Source organism: Orbicella faveolata, unplaced genomic scaffold, assembly GCF_042242905.1.
Source record: "Orbicella faveolata isolate gen_17 unplaced genomic scaffold, um_ofav_v1 contig_26, whole genome shotgun sequence".
Taxonomy (NCBI): Eukaryota; Metazoa; Cnidaria; class Anthozoa; order Scleractinia; family Merulinidae; genus Orbicella; species Orbicella faveolata.
The window spans coordinates 18433802-18456037 of NW_028301554.1; the positions used below are offsets into that span (position 1 = coordinate 18433802).

Below are 22236 nucleotides of genomic sequence, written 5' to 3' on the forward strand. Positions count from 1 at the left end.
AGTGCAATAATTGTAATTCCAGGGTGTAAATATAAGCGATGGTCGGTGTTATTTGCAAAGCGATTTTGCATGCAAGAAGAGAACTCACTGAGAAGGCAGATAGATACTGGCCATTGTGTTGTACATTTGTAAATGCTGTTAAAGTGCTGGCTGTAGATAAAGATTAAGACCCGCTATTATTAAAATAAGGAGATGTAAAATAAGTTAAGTTATTTTAAAATGCTAAACTTGTACACAGCTAAAGATTATATTTAACGTTGGCCGGAAATTGGACGTGTGTCATTCGTGCGTACGTGTTTTGTTTATGTACTTTGCGTGACCACCTGTAATCAATTTCGAAACCAGTTCAACAACAATAAACCACTCAGCAGTTTATGTTATTGTTTACGGGCTCCACTATTTTAGCTCAAAGTTCCGGGTTGATGAAGATTTCTTCAGCGTCGTGGCTGTATACTTTGTAATCCAAGTAGTGTCAAAAATATTCTGCCAACAATTCGGCTTTGTTTCTGTCAATGTTATTTGTGTACTTTTCCATCCTTTGTTCTTTTGTTTCGAACATGTCCTTTGATTATGTGCAAGCACTTTTCTATCTATTTTTGTGGTAAAAATCCCTTTGTCTTTTCTTACACGTGAGAAACACGAGTACTTATCTGCATGTCTGAGCTTGATTTATTTAAGTCAAACAGAGAACAATGGATATATTTGTTACTTTTAAGACTTTTCTTTAGTTACCATGTTACTTTTTCCCAGAAAATCAGGCCTAATTCTTTGCTGTGCTGATTTCTTTCCTTCTCTGTTCCCTGGTTTGCTAAATGCCTGCTCCAGCGAGGTGAGGGGGGGGGGGGGGGGGGATTCTCTCACAAAAATTGGATGTGGGCAGGTGTGGGGCAAGCTTCTTGGAACCCTTAACCTATTTCAGGCCTGACCCTTACCCAATCCTTACCAAACATACCCAATTCAAGACCAGATTGCACAAACCATGACCATCTTTCAGATCAAAATGGTTAAAAATCACACCCTTTCATGCTTTGCTTACCTATGTAGCCCACATGGGGGAGTACCTCCCCCCACACGATGGGGCTAAATGAACATATGTGGTTACACCAGTTTATTCTTTTTAAAGTTCGAGGTTAGGGTCGAGGCCTCTGGGACACGCCCATCATCCATGTCCCTTGGTGGCAGGGGGGAAGTTGGGGAGTTTTTACTCCATCCTCACCCTACTAGTGTGAGTTTCTTTATCATTTGCACTCCCACCCCCACTACCTGTTCCACTCATCTGACGAAGTCTTTCCGTAAAGTACAAAAATTCGCCTCTCAAACAAGTGTTACAAACCAGGTAACTTGGGAGAATCTTAGCAAACCTTGATTGGAACTATGAATGCCTAGGTTTACAACATGAAGGATCAAAGCTCTTGACAGGACACTCGATTTTAAAGATGCTTGTATTTTACAGCTAGTTTGGTTTTTTTTAAGACACATACAAATGTTCTCAGCTAGTATATGGTACAAAACATCAACTGGCCTATGTCATGTCAAGATAAGAGGAAAGATAAGAGAGTTAATCTTCAACATAGCCCTCATTTCTAAGGTAATCCCTCTCAAGTCGTCACTTTTAGATTTTAAAAAAAATATTTCTGGAGGGTCGAGAAATAGCCCACCCATGACGCGATTTTTTTAAAGCCTGGTTTACTCTAAAACATAAGCACAAGCATACAAAGCATAACGGTAGTGAGGACGCCCACAACAAATTATGGGGGACGTTTATGCTTATGCTTACAGCAACGCGTTTCACTTACATAACCATAAGCACAAGAACAAAACGTTTTGTTCTTCTTGTGCTTAAGATTGTGCTGTGCACATTCTCACTACCGCTATGCTTAAGGTGGCTGAACACAGTTTTTGATAACTGTGTTTCATTCACCTTTTTCTTTAAAACCCTTGATCCTTCAGTCGTCAAAAATGGCACCAAGCTAGTTAACAACACAAACTTTGGTTTTTTGATGGTTAAGCTGACGTATGTGCCGTTGCCATGGCAACAGGAATAAATATAAACAGGCCTTTAAAATCGGTTTTGTTTATTTGCAGAAAATCTAGTTATTAGATTTTCTTTAAAATTTGCATGCAACAAGCTTGTAACGATTCTCACAAGTTAACACCATTTTGCTGATAATTTAACAGAGATCTTTAATATTATTATCCCTTGTTGAAGGTTCACTGGAATATCTAGAATTTCCTTTGTCAAAGAATTTTCCTTTGTCAAAGTTCAATTATTTTTAGTACTCCAGTTACTTATTTCCTAAAGTATTTTCGTGCCAAATTTCGTGAAATTCTAATGCGTAGTTCTCGAGAAATAGGCGTATTTCCGCGAGTGAAATTTTCAATCGCAATTTTTTTGACTTACTACGCATGCGTTGCATTTAACTGGGTTCTTTCGGTACATTCTCGTCCCCAGTGCTACTCGTCGTTTTCTCCGACCACGTGACCAAAAGAAATGGAGGCTCTGGGGACGAGAATGCTTTCGGTAAGAAAGAAAAAGCTGAGAATTGCTGAGTCCTTTGCATCGTTACCTTTTCTAACATATTTTTGTAATGAAAGACTAAAGCCATCAATACGCTGCGTTCAATTATAGAGAAAAATAGCACAGATACTGCGGGTGTTGAGTAAATAAAATGATCGCTCTATTGACGGCACGTTTGTTTTTTGCAATCCTTGAGCGCGCGCTGAATTGCATCAGCAAAAGTGCGTGCGAAACTGTGTTCGGCCACCTTAATAGGGCTGTGCTTCTGCTAACCAGGCTTAACTCACTAAGCGACGAAGCATTATCCGCGGGAGAACTGGATACTACATTGAAAGAAAGAGAAGGCCAATAAGTGGGACGAACTCTACTGCGCCTCATTCCCTCTTACCTATGTTCAGAGTTTTACTACAGAGATGTATCCGCCTATTAAGCAATTAGATTACGAGCTCAAGATTTCTATTGCGCATAGAAATCGAGAGTGAGCAATCTAATGGTTTTAGTATAAATCTACTAGTCGTTCATCTAAATCCTCTTCAGAGACACTTCGAAAACGCCAAGAAGCGGCCGTCATTTTGTTAACAAGGGCACACCGCTACGCTACTATCTATCACAGAATACATAGTAAGTAGCGTAGCCAATCAGAGAACGGCATTTGTGATAGAACGCTAGTAGATTTAAACTACTGTTAGAAGATTGCCGCTATATAACGTCATCTCATTCCCAAAAAGATCACACATCGAAAAATCTCAGGGAAATAATTTGAAAGAGGAATTTATTATTGTAGTAAACGATTATATTATGAGCTCGAGATTTCTATCGCGTGATAGTTGACGAGGGCTGCGCCCTCGTCAACTATCACGCATAGAAATCGAGAGCGAATAATCTAATTATTTTAGTATAAATCTACGCGCAGGCTGCTACGCCACTCACTATCTATCACTGAAAAGATAGTGAGTAGCGTAGGCAATCAGAGATCGCCATTTGTGATAGAACGCTAGTAGATTTATACTAAACACTGATAGGATAGAGACATCTCTGGGAAATGGTTTGTAAGGTTACGTATGTGTTTTGACATTAATACAAAGAACCAAAAATGTGTTACGCGGAAAGGATATAGTTTATTAAAGCTTTCTATTTATGATACAATTTCTGAGAGTTAAAAATATAAATGACGATGAAAGCAAGTTTATATGAACAAAGCTAGTGGCCTAACTTATTCCGGTATTTTTTCTCTTCTTGTACCAAGTTCACTTGACAAGAACCGTAACTCTTTTTCAAGACTGTCTCTAGTTTATAGTTAAATCTTTCCTCGAGTTCGTCGTCAAGTCCTAAGAATTCACCGCCACTGTACCCCGGGAGGGGTAATCCCATATACAAGCAACATGGGTATGTGCCGCTGTGAAGGGTATGGTTTTCAGGCAGTTTCGTCTGGGATAGCATATAGAAATCAAACTGTTTTGGTCTAGAAAAGCATATAATTTTACCAGAAAAGTGGCCACTGTATAAATAACTTAGTCTAAAACGAGGTTCTTTACCCAGGGTTGTATAATAGAAATTGAATCTCGGAAACGGCTTTGTAAAATATTGGTTTAGTTAGCGTATGTTGGACCACGATAGTGATAACGTTTTTGCATGGAAAGTAACTAACCTGGGACCGGGTTGGGGTTTTTGGTGGCTAGTCTACAATAGGGTTGCAAAATCAAGCTGATCATGGTCTAGTATATAGGGTGAGTGTTTCAGTGTTCCAGCGGCACAGCCCTACCCAGAGATTTACAGAGCACCATTCCTGGGTACTGTAACTTGATGTCGATGGTTGACGCCGAGGGAGTGATTTTGTTCATTTGTTTTGACCAGTACGTAAGTCATTCAGCAAGATGCAACCGTTGGGAGTTTTAAATAGAGCAACGGATCGACAGCGCAAACCTGAAACTATAATGCACTTGTGTATGTCAAGGTAACTCTAATAACGCTTCAGACGCTTTACTTTTACGCTCCAGTTTCAACATTGGTAGTGGAATCCGTTGTCTCGGCTCTATTCTTATGCTTGTAATGGCTGCTTAACAGTCCTTTGAGCTGGTCTTCTGGGAGAGTGTGGTAGAACGAAAGATAACGAAAGTCTTCGGACAAGTCCTCCTCCAGAAGGCTAATGAGGTACACAAAGGTCGGCCGAGTTTTGGGATTAAACTGCCAGCATAACGTCATCATTTCATATCTGCAATAAGATCATAAAGGAAGTTTCTCTGTCAACACCTACATCTCAAGAAAAAACTAAACCAAAAGTATCCGTAATCGGAATTAAGAACCTTTAATTAAAAATACGAGGAGATGAATTGAGATACACTCTAAAACTTGGTGATTGTTACACAGTTGATCCAAAATAGTTCGAAATAACTGATAGTAAATGACTGGAGGGCAAATCCAAGGGCGATGGTTTTGAGTTCGAAAGAACGGGAATAGTCGTCTTTGAATTAGCGGGGTCCAGCTGAAGTCGCCTAACGACAACACCAACCCATCTTTGACATTACTAATCTACTGAGCCTGCAAATCAACGGGGGCGTTAAAGCGGCTGTATTCACAAGCTATCGCTGATCGTAAGGACATTTCAATTTGCGCAACGAACACGTCGCGATACAAGAAACCTTAAGTAAAACATGACTTTTTTTTCCGGTGAATTAAACACATATATTAAAGCTAAAATAATTACTGCGTCAGTCTAGGGAAGCAAAACACTCAGAACTAAAAGAAACAGAGAAAGAGAACGAAAACATGCAACTACTGTAAAACAAACGAAGTAACCATTTACATAGTTCAGATTTTGCACCTGCTTTGCTATGAAGTAGACATGATCACTCTGAAGGCTTTACTAGTTATGAAGCACGACAAAATAATACCAAACCAAAATAATCAGAACACGACAGCTAATGAGAAGCCACAAACTATCCCAGTTACTTACAGCCTGTCTGGACATTCCTCTGGTTTCTCCATGAGTCCTCCATCCACTACATATTTCAGTACTTCTTCGTTGGACTTTCCAGGGTAGGGTTGGCACGCTAGTGTAGCCATCTCCCACATCACAACGCCAAATGACCTGCCATGTGAAACAAATAAATTATTTTCATTTACAGCCTATTATCTTTGTAGTGACATTATTAAGTATCGCCTTATTAAGCAGTTTATACCCCGCACATCTGTTGCGATAACCGATGACTTAGGTGACAGACGACGGAAGTAATGAGTGTGGTTCCTTCTTTGATTGACAAATGCAGTGTATGAATTACTATCGTGTAGTTGAACTGCTATCAATACAAAAGTGCGACTCACCAAACGTCGCTGTAACTCGTGAAGACACCATCTTTTAGAGACTCTGGCGCCATCCACCGTACGGGAAGTAAACCTAAAGAGAATTGGAAATTTAAAGCAACATCGAGAGGGTGAACTAGACATGGCTAGCATACGTGAAGGAAAATGGCCATAAGAGTGGAGAGTAGTACAGCATGAGGGCTGCAGTTGCCAGAGATGACAAGCCTACCTTTTCCTCCTTTTCTGTAATAATCTGTTTCGTAAATGTCACGAGTCATTCCAAAATCTGTCAAAAGACGATTATGATTACTATTTTTTAAGAACAAAAAGCACAACTGACCAAAAAAATTTTGATAGGTAATTACAGGTTAACGCACTCAGCGAGTGAATTATCGGGACTTACCTGCACGAGTTCACTAACAATGAACGAGAAATTTCAATACCGCACGAGGCTTTGCCTCGTGCGGTATTGAAAGTTCCGAGTTCATTGTCAGTGAACGAGTACAGGTAAATCTCGATAATTCACGAGCAATGAGTGCGTTAACATTTTTATTATTCAAATTGAATACACTGCGCAAAGAAATCCTGCATTACAACCACTATATTTGAGTCAGCCGAAGCCATGGTGTAATGACAGTGGTATGTTGAATTTACACCACGGCTATTACACCACGATAATGACGTCAAGGTTGTTGTCTCGTCACAACCCAGCATCACGTGGTACAAATCAGCCAGTCAGAAATTCGGAATTCGTACAGTGTATGAAAGTTGAATAATAATAACTATTAGACAGTGCCTCACCTCCTATTTTAACTGTAAAATCCGAGTTTACCATGCAATTTCGTGCTGCAAGATCTCTGAAAGAATGGAAACACTTCGTTAGGAAAACGGACACTAACTCTAACACAAAATCTTCCATATTCTGTTACGACAGTAAGTTAAAGAACACATGAGTCCTGTGTTCTTTGTCTGTTATATCCCATAACACATCTCTTACAATTTGTGCATCAGCAGACTCGAGTTATCTTGCTTGTGCTCTGGCGCAGTTGGTTCTCGCATGTCGCGAAGTTCTGTTCGTTTATTACAGAGAAACTCAGTTACAAAACGTCATGGTTGATACCTGTGAACATATTTCCTGGCCGCAAGGTAGGCCATCCCATCCGCAATCTCTCCAGCCATTTGAAGAAGTTCTTGAAGGGTTGGAGCAGGCAACGATCCTTCCTGTTGAAGACAAATGAATAGAGTGTTGTTGAAAACACAAACAGTATAATCAACTGTTTTGATCTTGTTATCATTCTTCTCCTACAGACCTTCCTGGACGTTACGTATCTAAACATAAATTCTTTTCTAGCTCACCCCTGGCCGACGAGATCGTAAGAAGTTCTTGAGATCTCCGTGCTCCATTAGTTCCATGATAACCAGAGTAGGCTGGCCCTCTGACACCACGCCCAGAAGCCGTACCACGTGGTTACTGCAGAATTGTCTGACGAGACAACAAAAAGGAAACTAAGCAACAGAAATCATTACTAAAGTCAATCCTATGCATGACTGAATTGTGATAGATAACAAAACAAAGTCATAAACTGACCACCGACGTTATCTGTTAAAAAGAAAAGAAACACGGCAGATAGCTAGCACGAGAAAAGAAAGGGCAATTCTTGTCTGCCATTCTCGCTGTAGCTACCAGAAAGCGATTCGATTTTTCGTTGTACAATTATTAATAAAAATTTCCGCCTCTTACAATTGTTTCAACAAGTTTTACAGATTGTTTTACATTTAAGGAGGGAATTTTTTTCAATAACTTCGAACTGTGCTGTTCTGTTTTGGTTTACTCAATGTATTTTGCAAAGTATACACACAAGTAAACCGGTTTCGAGCAACGACACACGCCAAATACATACTCTAAAACGGAAAAAGAATGGATCTATATCAAGATTATAATAAAGAACTAAATTACGTTAAATCAAGAAGACTTACTTCATAACAGACGCCTCTTGGAGAAACTCCACTCTGTCTCGTATTGAGGCGTTTTCACTCACAGTCTGCAATAAGAGATGATATGATCAGAATTCTTAGTTTAAGTCTTTGGATGCTCATTTCACCTGCACTCACTCAGGGAAGAGGGACAGACGGAGGTTAACTCGAAGAAGCCACTACTTGTTGAAAATTTGGCACAATCGTTGCTGTCGATGCTGAGATCGGATAAGACTTTAAAGGAAGGCAGCACTGATGAGTTTAGGTTAAAACTAGTGCATACCTCACAGCTAAATTTGTTTCGTCGGCGATCTTGTCGAGTCAAATCAAAGCTTTAAGGCCGTTTTCAACTGAGTGTCGAAAATCCACAACCAAACCAATTATTTTATGTGACCGATAAGACTACTCAGCTTATCTAGAACCGTAGTAAAACCAAAACTAAAACCAAAACCAGTGTTATTGCCTGATTACTTTCTACACGCAATTAAAAACCGCTCTAGACAAGCCAATAAAGATCAACATCAGCCAGTAGAAAAACAAATTCTGTGATGAGTGGCAGGTAATCGCGGAACCAAACCAATTTACGCTACGAACGGAATCACGGGTTCACGTGCATTTAAGTACTCCCAGTACAAAGCCAAAAAAAAAAGAAAGAAAGAAAGAAAGGAAAGATTGCGCTTCACACACAGAAGTGAGAATAACAAAATTTGTTATACCTTGACTGCTACTCTGCGTATAGGGACATCTGGCGTAATGTCTTCAGCTTCTCCTTCATAAACCATGCCAAAAGAACCGTTTCCTAGTTCTCGAACAAGCTTGATCTTTTCTCGTGGGAACTCCCATTCATCAGCAATATACACTGCAATCACGAAACAACGATAATAGTTATGGCCGTCTGAGTTGGCATTCCTATCTGGTCTACTGACACTCCTTCCATCACGCAAGAGAGAGACCTCTGCGATTCAGCGAGACATTCCTCACTGGTGATCCATACTCCGATCCAGTGAACCAGTCAAAGAAGGTACAAGAATCACTGTAGTACTTAATCGAGATCATAGTGAAACTGTCCATTAATAACAACAGGCTGCCAGTTATTCTAGCCGTCTTAGACATCTGAACAAACACACATTTATCAAGGTGCTTGGTATAACCCATGTCACCTTTAACCCGTTTATCTATGGTGTTGCGACATTAGTTGCTGCTAAAACCGTTAAATATCTGGCCCGTCATCGCCTTTAGAGCGACAGCAAAACAAAAAGAACAAAAAAAGACAACCAAAATCTATGACATTGAAAAGGTAAAAGTTAATGTCTGCGCGTTTTAAGTAGGTTATACCGTCAGTGGATGTCATGTATTCCGGGTTAACAGAAGCGTACAGAACTCCGGGAATTTGTTCATCACTGTACCTGAAGTTATCAAACAAAACAGTGCATCAGTAGATGAAACTCACAGGACATTCAAAGCCCATGCCTATCTACACCGTTTTACTAGAAGATAAAAAGCGTACATTCACAAAGGTTCAGAAAACTCGTGAGTCACGTGTAAATAGCAAGGCCAAGCTTCCCTTTCACTTATAGTCTCCACTGTTATGAGCGATCATCACTTAGAAAGACTGGACCACAATTTTACGAGGCCACAAAACTGGGTCCTGATTAAGACCACGACATTGGGTTCCAAGTGACATTTCTTGGTCAGGGGTAACATTTCGGTCAGCGGCATCCAGTCAGTTTCACAATGGCGACGTTGCTAAGCAACGTGTGACCTCATTAAGCTGATACGAGAGCTTTCTGAGTCATCGAGATGGCAAGTCCCATTTGTTTGATTGGAAGACTAATAAAACTTCCTATCACTCCTTTGCATTTTTGATGGATCTGTTTCTACGACCAATCAAAATCTGAAGTCGATATGGCCAACATCGCCCGGTCCCCCCCCCCCCTACCATAAAGGCTAAAGCGCGCTATCATGGCAATTACTGCAGAGATTAAAGGGTAGAGTCATGAACTACAGTTACCATAGAAACACAATACCTCTTGTATCTCTTACGAGCAAAATACCACACCACAAACCCGCACGCTAACACAAACACAACACTGGCAGCAAGGCTGGTACCCACGATTGTCCCGAGAGACATGGAATCATTCTCCCGTAATGGAGGGTCTAAAACAGAACACAAGTGATTTAAGATATCAGTATATTGGTCTCCTGACACCATGGTTATATTAAATGACTATAGCAACAGTAATCATATCTAAAAATTCCGATTGGGGTAACAAATTCCACTCCCTACCCTGATTATTGCACCTTCTCTCCGTGGTCGCTTACTTCAGAGAGTATGTAAGCAGAAGACAAATCCTGAAGTGAGCATCGAATTTCAGACTAATCGCACAAGGAAGAAAAGCCGGCAGGGCAATAAGCCCCCCCCCCCCCCCCCCCCCCTTAGCTCAAGGTCTGGATCCGCCACTGCAGGCTCCCAACTTTGAGGACTAGATATCAACGTTGTAACCAGAAACCTTAGCCTAAGCATTTAAGGCTTTAGCACACAAACAGGACAGTTCTAAGCTCAACGCGATTTTCACAGAAAGTAAATGTAGGCTAATTAACAATTAGATTATGAGCTCGAGATTTCTATGAGGTGATAGTTGATGAGGCCGCCGGCCGAATCAACTATCGCCTCATAGTAATCGAGAGCGAATAATCTAATTGTTTTAGTAGAATTCTTACTAAAATTTACTTTAAATAACGGTTTCCCATAATTTTTCAACGCATTATTGAACTGTACGCTTTAACAAAATCGCACGTATTGAATTGTCCTTAGCAAATTTGCAGTTGTTTACGCGCGCGCACCCGTTTTTTTTTCAATAATTTCAAGTTTTTAAAGTCAAGAAGCCGTCAATGTCCTTCTTTTAGTCTTCTCAGGAATTTCATTATCCATTTACATCTAAACTTTCTTCCAAAACTTCAGGAAAACGATAAAAACGTCGCATTTCGTAGACCACCGACAGCCACTGCACTCCGATGGCTGATAGTATACGAGTAGCTCAGCCAATCAGATTGCAGCATTTGCATTAGTATACTAGTAGAATTCTACTAATTAGTGTTAGAGTTAGGTTGAGACAAGTGAGACGAGTGAAGCCTATCAATCCTATCAGCCTAAAGAAGCATTTAGCCAATACATCTAACGTAGTAAATGGAGGTAATCAAATTGGAAGCGAACTCTTAAAGTCCAGGTGCCGAAGAAGTGTCGAAGGCATAAACTTTAAACCGGAGTTCTTGCTGTCAAGGAAACACAAGCTATAAATTGTACTAAAACTCACCTTCTGACTCGTCTTTACTCGGTAAGGAGAAAGCTACAGTGTTACTCCAAGACCCATTGCCGGCAGGGGTAATGGCTCGTACACGAGCAGCATACTTCCCGTCAATACTAAAGGGAGGAGGTCCTGTATGTGTAAACTTTTTGCCACCTACACATCGGATCACAGATTGATTGGAGTTCTGTATATTGAAACAACGACAAAAAAACATAGCAGCTTGAATGATGTTTCGCTGTGACAAAGGCAAACAATGATAAACGATCTTAGCAATCTTTAGGAGAGGTACAATATCATTATATTAGATCACTTTCTATTCTGCGCACTGTCGCTTGAAGATCCGTTGAAATCTTCAAGAGAACTAAGTAGTTCATCACCTTTGGGAATCAGACATTAGTTTACTTGCTATTGTGTCCTACGAATCATTTCCACACCACTGAAACATTTATATCACACTTCTGCTATATACTGATTTTGGTGTTACAGTACATCGACACTACCACTGTCAAATATTGACGTTGAAGAGGACCTCCGTTCTGCGTCTGAACCGTCTTTCTCAAGGCGTCTCTCACCCTGAGAATTGCACTCATTAAGCTAGCACGGCAACTGTGGCTGTAACAACGACTTCACTGTCACCTATTTTCGCTGCTGTGCATCTAGTTTTATATGCGAGATACGAACAGAGCACATTAAGGTGAGGTGTGGTCAGGAGGTGATGCTGTTCCTTTTAACTGGTTTCAAACTTAAGGCTTCGTATGCATTCCAGATTGTTTGATCTCCAAGACTGGGATCTTTCGATGATGGGAAGATGGACGACTCTATTTTGGTATCAGAAAGACGCAAGTTCGCAAAAAGGACCAAACAATCTATAAGAAGCACAATTGGAAACAAGGTGCCCACGCCCTTTGACCGAGTAAAGAGGGTGTGCATGCACCTACCATTTTGATTTCAATGTCATACTTGAGTACCACTCCATTGGGGTCCTTTGGAGGGGACCATGAAAGAGAAAACTGTAAAAAATAAAACAAAAATAGCATGGCATTAAAACAGTCGCAAACTGTGGAAAGCAAGACAAGGGTCAATCTACACCTACAGTCTGTACCAAGTCAAATCAATACAGTTTCTTACTTCTTTAGTGACGTTGTCAGTAGTGACCTTCAGGGGGCCTCCAAGATTGTCAGCTGTAACTGAAATAAAAATAAAAAATCCATTAACAACATCCTTGTTTTTTAATGACTACCAGATGCCATTACACTTCAAGCTCATGTCACTTACTGTTTTTGTAAGTCATTGCCTTTGTGATCGCACAGGAACTTCCAATTGCACAACCAATTTTTGTACATGCACAGACCTGAAGGGTGATCATTAAAATAATGTGTAAAATCTAACAGAGAACAGCAACCCATCGTTTAAACCAATAACCAAAACGCTTTGTACTGGGCCTTTGGGCAAAATGTCACTAAAATGTCATAATGTCACTAAAGATAAGCTTAAAACACTCCCTTACGTTTAGGCTTGTAACGGGTGAAGGTGTTAATCTAGTCATAGGAGGCAAGCCCATTACCTCAGAACAGGGCTAATGGGATGACTGACGAAAAACCAGTCAGCTACCTGTCAATGCCATTTACTTCTTGGTTTGCATAATGTTTGTGAACTGTGATCACCATAGAGGGGAATGGTTATGAAGTCCGGCAAACATCAGATGCCAAGATTTGTGTTGGAAGGTCCACGACCGAGCACAATCTTTTGATTTGTGCTCATATACTTGGCATGAATTACATGTGCAAAACGTTTCTATTGGTTTGGTCTTCAATCAGAAGTAAACATCTACTGTGCTTTGTGCACAGTCATTGCCAAAAAAGATAACAAAACATACAACAAAGATCTTTGTCGGGTTTCAAAACCATTCCCGTCTATTAAAAAGGTCTATTAACTATGTCATCAAGCATCACATGAACCAAAGGCATATAAAATGTAGACTCAAAAGAGTTCTGTGTACTGCACTTACAATGATAGCATAGTCTGAGAAGTGTTTCAGTTTGGCCAGGATGACACTCCTAGCTTTGCCATTCACCACCAAGGTGACATTAGAGGAAGCTTCGGTTGGTAGAATGGTTGGCTTTGTGGAGGTTGGTTTGGCGGATGTGGTTGACTCCTTAGACGATGTTGTAGTTGGTTTACTGCTTGGTGGCACTGTTAAGTTTTGACACGATGGATTCTGAAACAACCACACCCAGTTGAACATGGCTTGACTCTTTTTAAGACAATGTTATAAGAAAATTCAACTTCTGTTCATACAAGTTATCGGCAAGTATAGCCTTAGTTTTGAAGAGGTTTGCCTTTCAGTGCTGCCCAATAAATAGCCCAGTACATTTTAAACATACTGTTTCCAGAAGTGGGTCCTGATGTTCTTCTTAACATTAATTTGCTCACCATGAAAAATTTGAGACTCGTAAAATGGGATTAAAGCACAATATCATAGTTATCATGCACTGAGAAAAACTGCCCTGAAATTTTAACATCTCTTTTGTTTAGGGTTGCATAATTTGAAACCAATACAACAGCAATCCCATTGTGTTGCTGACCTCTCAACTGCATTGCAATGAAAAAATCCATTACAGATATATAACCTTTATTTACCTTCGGCAGTGTTATAGCACAAGTGCTAGTGGGGCCGAGCAAACAACTGAAACAAATAATTAAAATTGAACATAACATTGTTAAGAATCCCTACTGGCCAGAGGCATACCAGTTGGCTATTTACAAGCGTGGCTGAGGATTTGAACTCAGGGCTATCGAGAAACAAATCCAGGTAGTGGTCAGAGTGGGACTCCAACTCGGGACCGCTGGATTGTGAGTCCAACACGCTGACCACTCGGCCATGCTGCCATCATTCACTCAACCTTTCACTACCCGTCCTGATTAGTTAAATGCTTGTCAGCCTCCTCTCTCCCAAATCTATAGCACCAGTCTCAGTCCTAACCTGTACATCATTGCTACAGTTTGTCTGATTTGAACCAGAGGAAGGGATGGTCGTTGCTGTGGTTCTTGGTGCTGTAGTAGTCTCGTCATCGTCATCTTTCTCTTTTGTGAAGATCGTCTGGTACAGTTTGTCTTGGAACTCCTTTGCGAACAATGCAGCTTGTTTTTCTGGTTTAACTTCTGGCTTGACATCACAGTCACAGGTTATGTTTACTTTGCAACTCCCTAAAAAATACAAAACATAAGGTGTTAACTATTAAATTCCAGCTGGAATTTCTTCCCCAACAGCATGCATTCTCATTGGGTACTTCAAGGTCATATGACATCTACCAATGAAACTGTTTCTAGCCAAGTCTCTGAGGGGGCAACATTGCAAGTTTTTACCATCAGGGTTACACTCATCTGTTACCCTTGAATTTTGACCCACCACCACCATTTTTACATTGTACCTACCAACATCTTTTTCACACTTTACAGAGCGGTTTTCAATTGAGTGTCGTAACACCAAAACCAAACCAATTACTTACCAATTAGACTACTCAGCCAGTGTCAAATCGTAGTAAAATAAAAACAAAGTAACTGTCTGATTACTTTCCTCACTCAATGGAAAACCACTCTATCAAATCACTTAACTGTTTGTATCTTGGCAAACTAACAAGAAATACCTTAAACAGTTTTCTTTTGAGACCAGTTGTTGAGCGAGTGTTATGTTTTGAATGCCGTTTTTGAATTATTTTGTTTTTACACCCTGTCCTCTCAAACTTATTACATGTAAATGTGATAAGCAATGATGAAATAGTGCTAAAATCTTGGCTTTTAGTCTTGTGTGCAGATTACTTAATAGTTATGCTGCTCAAATCAAACTTTATTTCCTTAAATTTACACCTACCATCAGGATTCTTATCTGCACTTCCTTCATCAGCGCTGGTATCGACTCCTGGTCTGTTGCCAAAAACTTGCCGACTGCACCAGTCAAAGTCTTGTTTCCATGGAGAGTATGTGCTGGATTCATACTTCACAATAAACTTGGTGATGTTACCATTTGGAAATAAAGGAAGCTGCCACTTGACAATTAATGCAGAAGAGTTGATGTAGTTTGCTTCAAGACCCACAGGCTGGGATGGCACTGCAAGCCAAAGTGAATGCGTGTTACATTGATTTTGATAAATTAATGATTCTTTGCCTAACCAATAATTGAAGTGATATTTAATAAATAAAACTAATAACATTGTTAACTCTGACAACTGAAGGCCCACAAATATTCTCAGATGGCAAAGTTTAGTTGTTGTCTAATCAATTTGCAGTGCAACGAAAACAAAATAATTTCTTACTTTAGTACAAGTGAGAATACCAGATGAATAGGAGGGGGCATCTCAACTATTATTGATCAAACATAAACGGCCCTAGCATATTAATACAATGACATGTAATATACTAAAACACAGATCTAACATAACACAAAATTGACTAAGGTAAATTTTTGAAACTGAAGTGGTCAGTGATCAAAAAACGGAGATGCAACAAATAATAACACCTAATTCACCAAGGTTAAAAATTCAACTCGTAACTAGTCTGCTGGCAGCCCTTTTTTTCTCTAAGGATCACTTAGACCAGTGTTTAGTCATTGCGAACACAAAAGAGCAGTATGGCGGTGGCCAAATAGGGAAGAAGGTGGGACAAAGGAGTATGGCCGAGTAGGGAAGAAGGCATGCTGCGCCCATGTCTTGTCCCATTCCCCTTTAGGCTAAAGCATCTCGCCTCATAACCCCTGCTGAATTTTGAGAGAAAAACAGACCACCAGCAGTCTAACTCGTAACATGCTTATGTAACCTACATACCAATGCAGTATCAATGTGAAAAATTATATTTATTACAGAATGTTTATTGTGAGTCTCTTTTTGTCACTGTCTGTGAAAATTACTCAGATTCTTGCTAATCATTATGACAACTTTTTACCCCTTACTTTTGATACATTTTTTGGATGAGCTGTTTAGAAGTACTGTTTATTGACATCTAGCTTATAAACTAAGTTAAAAATTCCTATAATTATATTCATACAACAGATACATATACAAATATTTCAACTGATCATTCATTCCCTATAACTTAATACATGGAGGATGGTGTCTGTCTTGAATTTTAAATTAATTTCATTTATTCTTTTTTATGTCAAGTACTTCGTTTTCCAAATTGTACTGTTGTTCTGCCTCTGCTGTTGTTGCACTGTTTACAACACACTTTTACCTACAGACCACTTGTGAAAATGGCCGGGTCTAAAACTTCAACACGACAGCAGAAAACCGAGATAGCTAGGGGCGAATTGAAAGATGAAGAAACTAGAGCAAATCAACAGTACAGATAGCAGTTTCCAGATTTAACCACACAGTAACCAAAATATGAGCAAGAAATCATACTGACTAAGGACCTTCATGAGCAGATATTATTCTGTGTGTAACAAAATTCATTGATTAACTCAGGGCTGCTGCAGCCTTTTCTTCTGTTCAATGAGTGGTAAAATGTTGTTGCAGTAGCAGTAGCTTTGTTGGAGGCTCAGGGGATTCTCAGTAGAGGCAAGGGAAAATCAAAATAAAAGGGGAAAATGGCAAAGAAAAAATGGGTAAACTGCTTAGACTTAAAGTGTTGATTTAAGTTAGGTATATTCAAGGATTGCCACATGTAATACTTTCAGTTGCATGAATAATCAGTGGTTTAAAGTTTTTGTACATTGTTCATTGCCTGCTTTATGCGAATTACTGTCAGAAGGTTAAGATGTCAAAAAGGTTTTGGTCAGTTTGCTTGAAAATATTGCACTGTTGATAAGACCACTGCTGCCAAAAAAGGTATGTACTCAAAACATTCTGATGTGCTACTGGAGTGTTTTTTTGTAAGTTGCCATAATGTTGGCCTCTTCTTAACTTACCACTTTCCTTAGTCTGGATAAACACCAGGTCACTCTTGGCACCTTCATTCTTCAGCACCACTGCCTCAACTTGAAATGCATACAGGGTAAAGTGCTTGAGCTTTGGGATGTATTTGAAAATTTTACGAGGTTTGGTTGCTAAGCTGTTTGGGGTGGTGTCATTTTTATCGAAACTAGTGACATTTACTCTGAAAAAGACAAAAAATACTGGTCAGAAGTAAGAACATATCAAAAGCACTTTTGAAGCAAGGGCACTAAGCTAGTCAAACACTATTTAATTATTGATTAGAAACTTATAGTTCTAATTAGAATGTGTGGATCCAATAAATATCCATATCTGCTCTAAGGCGAGCTACTGGAAATTCCATGGGGAAGGGGGTCCTCAAAGCCAATGTTTTAAATGGAAAACATGAATTCACCAAAACTGGAATTTCTAAGAGGATGAGGGTCAAACCAAAAAGCCTCCATAAGAGGGGCATGGATATTTTCTGGGTTAATTTACCTCCTTTATCTCAGCTGAGTATTTTTAATTACTTTACCTTTGGTACAGTGCAACAGTTCCACTGTCAGTAGCTTTTTACAAACTACAGCTGAACCTCCGCTAACAGCCAACCCTTTACAACAGCCACCTCTGTATAAAGGCCACTTTTTGGTCCCAGCGGACAATATATTCACTTACATTCAACCTTATTTTAATCTCTCTATAATGGCCACCTCTCCCACAATGGCAATGGCCATTAACGCCCAAGTCGCTAGTGGAGGGAAGGTGCCTACGAAGCCCGGGGGCTGCAACCGCAGTCACATCCCCAAGGCACTAGAACACCCGACTGGCCTGCCCAACCCGCAACCAAGCCACGAGCCCCCCGCGCCAAGCCCCCTACAGGCACCTGTCACACTCAAGCCAGACGGCATTCGTGGAAAATAAATCAATAAATAAATAAATAAATGGAATAAAATAAAATGCTGAAAAGAAAGGGGGGGATTGGGAGGGAACGCCGAGAACCGCTAAACTATAATTCAATCCACAACACCACACTAACAGAACGATGACTGCGAGCACATGGGACGACAACACATGTACTAACCAAATATACCGCTGGACAATGTCAGCCCCAGGGCTCTCATGACCATATGACTGTTGTAAACGCTACAGAAACGCACCAAACGCTAAACAAACACTAACAGATGGCCAAGGCACTAACAAACGCCTACAAAAACGCTACTGACCAGACTTGCTCCTGGTCATAAACTATGTAAAATTTCATTGAACTATATCAAACGCTACAAAACGCACCAAACGCTAACCAAACGCTCACAGACGGCCAAGACACTGACAACCACCTATAAAAACACTACTGACCAGACTAGCTCCTAGTCATTAACTATGTTAAATTTCATTTAACTATATTTAAAACATGTCCCAGCTGCCAAAATAACCTCTCAACAACTGCCCGTTAATCAACAACTGACAAACAGCATATAGAAAACCCTGATTTTTATCACAAGAGGTCACCAAACTTGATCCATACTACATGTTACTGGTCTCTATTTCTGTTTAGTTTCTGTTTTATTGACATAGCTTGATCGTGTTATGTATGTTTAGGCTAAAACGTGCTTTTTTTTACAAAGAAATGTCCCCCCCCCCCCCCCAAACAGAACAAGTGTCGTACTACACCTCTACTTCCCCAAAATGGCCACCTCTATACAATGGCCAATTATTTTTGTCCCCAAGGTGGCGGTTGTGGAGAGGTTTGACAGTAATATTTTTTTTTTCCATAGAGCTTGCTAGTCAGTCCAGTATGACAACAATTTGAAAAGTTTTATACAGGTCTGGTAACTTATATTTAACTCACAGGAAGAACATTACTATTAATTTACATTTGTCCTACAGTCATTAAAGACAGTTATATTGTTTCATTTGTAATTACATTTATCAGTTTATGTACTTACTCAGGGGTCCCTGCTACCTTGTCCACTCGTGTCCAGCTGTATAACAAAATAGCAAAATAAACATGTACAAAATTATAAACATCTTTGTTGTATATCAGGAATCACCTCATACTAACAAGTTTCCTAAAATGTCATCAAAATTGGTTGACATTAAACTACTTGGACTGGACAAGGATAGAACAGCAAGTGCCTGTGTAAGGTTACTTATTGATTGGAATTTGTAATGCCGACAAATGTTCAGTTGGAATGTCAGATACTTCTTTTACTGGACTGAAAGTTTCCACTAGATATTCTACACAAATTTAACATTTTTCTGGTGTAATTTTCATAGGCTAGAAGGATAAAGGCTGAAGTCTGGCTCTGTATATAGTAGTAATAATTATTATATGCCTCAGTGGCTTAACAGAAAGTAACATTTGTCCAAACAAGCTATTACACTTACACATTCTCACTCTCACTGCTGCATGCATCCACATCATCATATTCTGTGATCTTTCTATTTGGGCTGAAATGGGATATTTCAGGCGTTCATTATTAACAAACCCTGGTTAAAACAATGTAAATTACACAGTGAACAATAAAACAGCCAACATAACATTTGTCCAGTTACTTACGCCTCTCTGTAAGACACAGTGTAAAACAACACAGTTCTATAATCATCAAAGATTTCATCCCATTCCACTTTCATGCAAACTGGTGTACATCTGCCTACTGAAACTTCCTCTAGAGTCACATTTATTTTGCGAACATCACCTACAGATGACAAAAATAAAAACAAAATTACTTTCAAATAATGTATATTTCAATTAAATAAATAAACAAATAAAGACGAGTTTAAACTGGAGGTATTACATCAAACATGAAAGACTGTGTTTGACCACATTTCCAAACGCAGAGAAGAGAGTTGAAAATACTGTAGAGGAGTATTTTTGACAAACTTTGAGGTGTTTGGAAATGTGGTCAGACACTGTCTTGAGTGTTTGATATATCTTCTCAACTGAAACTAAAACTAAGAAAACGGAGAAATAAAATCGTAAAAATCTCTGCTGATTAAGATCTGATATCGAAATGCCGTCTCTGTTATGCCTTCCTTTATTCAAACTTGATGAATTATTAACACGTTTGGGAAAAAACTTTCTAGCACTCCTGCTGTACCTCATGATCATCCACTCTTGTGCACTCTCATCGAACTTGAACTTAAAAAGATCAAACTTGAACTTGCCTAGCCGGTCTCCAAAAGTATTTGAATTTCTGATAGGGGTATAACTGAACTTGAGCTACCCCTTTACACATATTTTTTTTTCAAAAATTTCTCATGATGAACCTATTTTAATGGCAGTCTCTTCCTTGCTCCAGTATAAGAGCAACATTACTGAATCATCTCAGTAAGCTTAATGCAGTCATGATTAGGTATGTGACTTGGACCATATTTTCACAACTTCCAAAACCAAACAATTTCTGTTTCAGATTTTTTTAACATTAGCTCAGCGAGCATGAGCTTGATAAGTTAGCTTATACTTTGACTGTCTCTTTTCTAAGAAAATAGAATTTCCATCCAGGCGAGAAATTTGCAGTCCATTTTTTAGTGCTCAGATAATAACAAAGCAAACAGTGAAAGAAAGTGAAAGAAAGTCAAATTAACCCATCTCTTGATTCTTCTCTACACTTACATGCCATGGCATTTCCATTGGTGGTGTCTGAAATATCAATGCTTCTTTTTGAGTCATTTTTATTCCACTTAAGAACATCGTTCACAAGGGGACTAATCTTGCTTGGACACAGGAAAGGATTCAAATGCACCATTATTCCACCCTCGCTGATGCTTAGATTTTGCTGAAATGGCCACATAGCCTCAAGCTTGGGGTTGTCAAGAATAGCCAATGCATACCTAGACAGAGAATAAAAGGTATGAACTTGTTACACCCACACTACATGGAGGGCAAAACAGCTGGGAGGAGGTTTGCACTTATGCGTACTTAATGTGCATACTTACATAGATTTTGTCCCTGGTGGGAGTCCAATGGGGCATGAAGTCACAAAGAACTTAAGTCTCTTTCATTAGGGTCATCACACAATGTTACTAGAGAAGTGTTGCATGATGACCCTAATAACGGCTGCAAAGGAGACTAAGAGAACTTGTGCTACTGAATATACTACTTTGAAGGGCTTCAAGCCAGCAAAGACCACCATAAAAGCACAGACTGTTGATCTAACTATCCCTTACAGTGGCTGCTAATAGGGTTAACTTGCCCAGGTAAGTCCCTATCATTTTGGGTAAGTACAAAACATACCTTTTTTATGCAACAGGTGGGTGATCAAGTGGCCCACCACTATACTCTGTACGTACCTGTCATTGTACAAAATTGGTTTCTCCAGTCCATAGTTCACCAGATCTGGCAGAGATAGTGGTTTAATTTCTTTCAGATTCTTGAGAAAGTTCAAAGATTTCAGAGATGCAGACTCTCGGATGACAATGTAACCATCCTTAACTTTTTCAATTTGTCCCAAATTCTCATCAAGTCGCGTTCCAATACCTAGTTGGAACAAAGTAGAGAGAAATAATTTCAGTTTAGCCATTTATGTACAATCTGAATAGAGTAAGTATAATTCACCTCCAAGTGTGGTGATATAGTACATTAATTATTGCTGACTTTAGCAACAATTTCTGGTCCTTTTATAACAGGTTTGGGAAAAGAATTCTTAAAACATCTGGGTTAATCTTTGCTGGAATGAAACAAAAGAACATGCAATGTCGAGAAGTACCCCTAATTGGAAGCAATTCAATTATTATTATTACTATTATTATTATTATTATTATTATTATTATTACACTTATTATACTTGTCGCATACAATCAATGAAACAACCCACAAATACTTTTGCTACATTTCTGTGATATTTCAAATAAGTCATTCCAATTCTCAGCTCTTCTCAATTTTATTCATTTCAATCTGTAAACTACATTTTGCTTCCTTTTTCAACGACTTCATTACAATAATTGTTATGGTATATAGTTTTGTGCTGTAATTAATGATCATGTTAAGTTTTAGTGAAGAATTTTAATGAGCCCAAAAAAATTATTATAATTATTATTTTTATTACTATTACTATTACTATTACTATTACTACAACCATTACTACATGTATAGCTATTACTATTACTACTATTACTATTATTATTATCATTATTATTATTATTATTACTACTACTATTATTATTATTATTATTATTATTATTATTATTATTAATTGTAGCATAGGACAGTTTAAAAAGTTAAGGGAAA

At 39.1% G+C, this 22236-nt stretch overlaps 1 protein-coding gene across 1 annotated transcript in view; it reads right to left on the reverse strand.

The window, feature by feature from the left end:
- Positions 1-3616: 3616 nt before the first annotated feature.
- The window catches only part of LOC110040022 (insulin-like peptide receptor), a 34968-nt gene continuing 16348 nt past the window's right edge, over positions 3617-22236 (reverse strand). The window contains exons 6-29 of the mRNA XM_089295194.1: positions 21300-21486; positions 20623-20840; positions 19567-19705; positions 19395-19457; positions 18953-18988; positions 17003-17190; positions 14972-15208; positions 14084-14307; positions 13109-13318; positions 12376-12451; positions 12229-12287; positions 12039-12110; positions 11107-11284; positions 9820-9949; positions 9128-9198; positions 8509-8651; positions 7796-7860; positions 7175-7301; positions 6939-7039; positions 6620-6675; positions 6048-6104; positions 5840-5912; positions 5472-5606; positions 3617-4730 (exon numbers count right to left, since the gene is read on the reverse strand). Coding sequence (XP_089151320.1) covers positions 4505-4730; positions 5472-5606; positions 5840-5912; positions 6048-6104; positions 6620-6675; positions 6939-7039; positions 7175-7301; positions 7796-7860; positions 8509-8651; positions 9128-9198; positions 9820-9949; positions 11107-11284; positions 12039-12110; positions 12229-12287; positions 12376-12451; positions 13109-13318; positions 14084-14307; positions 14972-15208; positions 17003-17190; positions 18953-18988; positions 19395-19457; positions 19567-19705; positions 20623-20840; positions 21300-21486 — 3071 coding nt within the window. The 3' untranslated portion in view covers positions 3617-4504. The remainder of the gene's footprint in view (positions 4731-5471; positions 5607-5839; positions 5913-6047; positions 6105-6619; positions 6676-6938; positions 7040-7174; positions 7302-7795; positions 7861-8508; positions 8652-9127; positions 9199-9819; positions 9950-11106; positions 11285-12038; positions 12111-12228; positions 12288-12375; positions 12452-13108; positions 13319-14083; positions 14308-14971; positions 15209-17002; positions 17191-18952; positions 18989-19394; positions 19458-19566; positions 19706-20622; positions 20841-21299; positions 21487-22236) is intronic.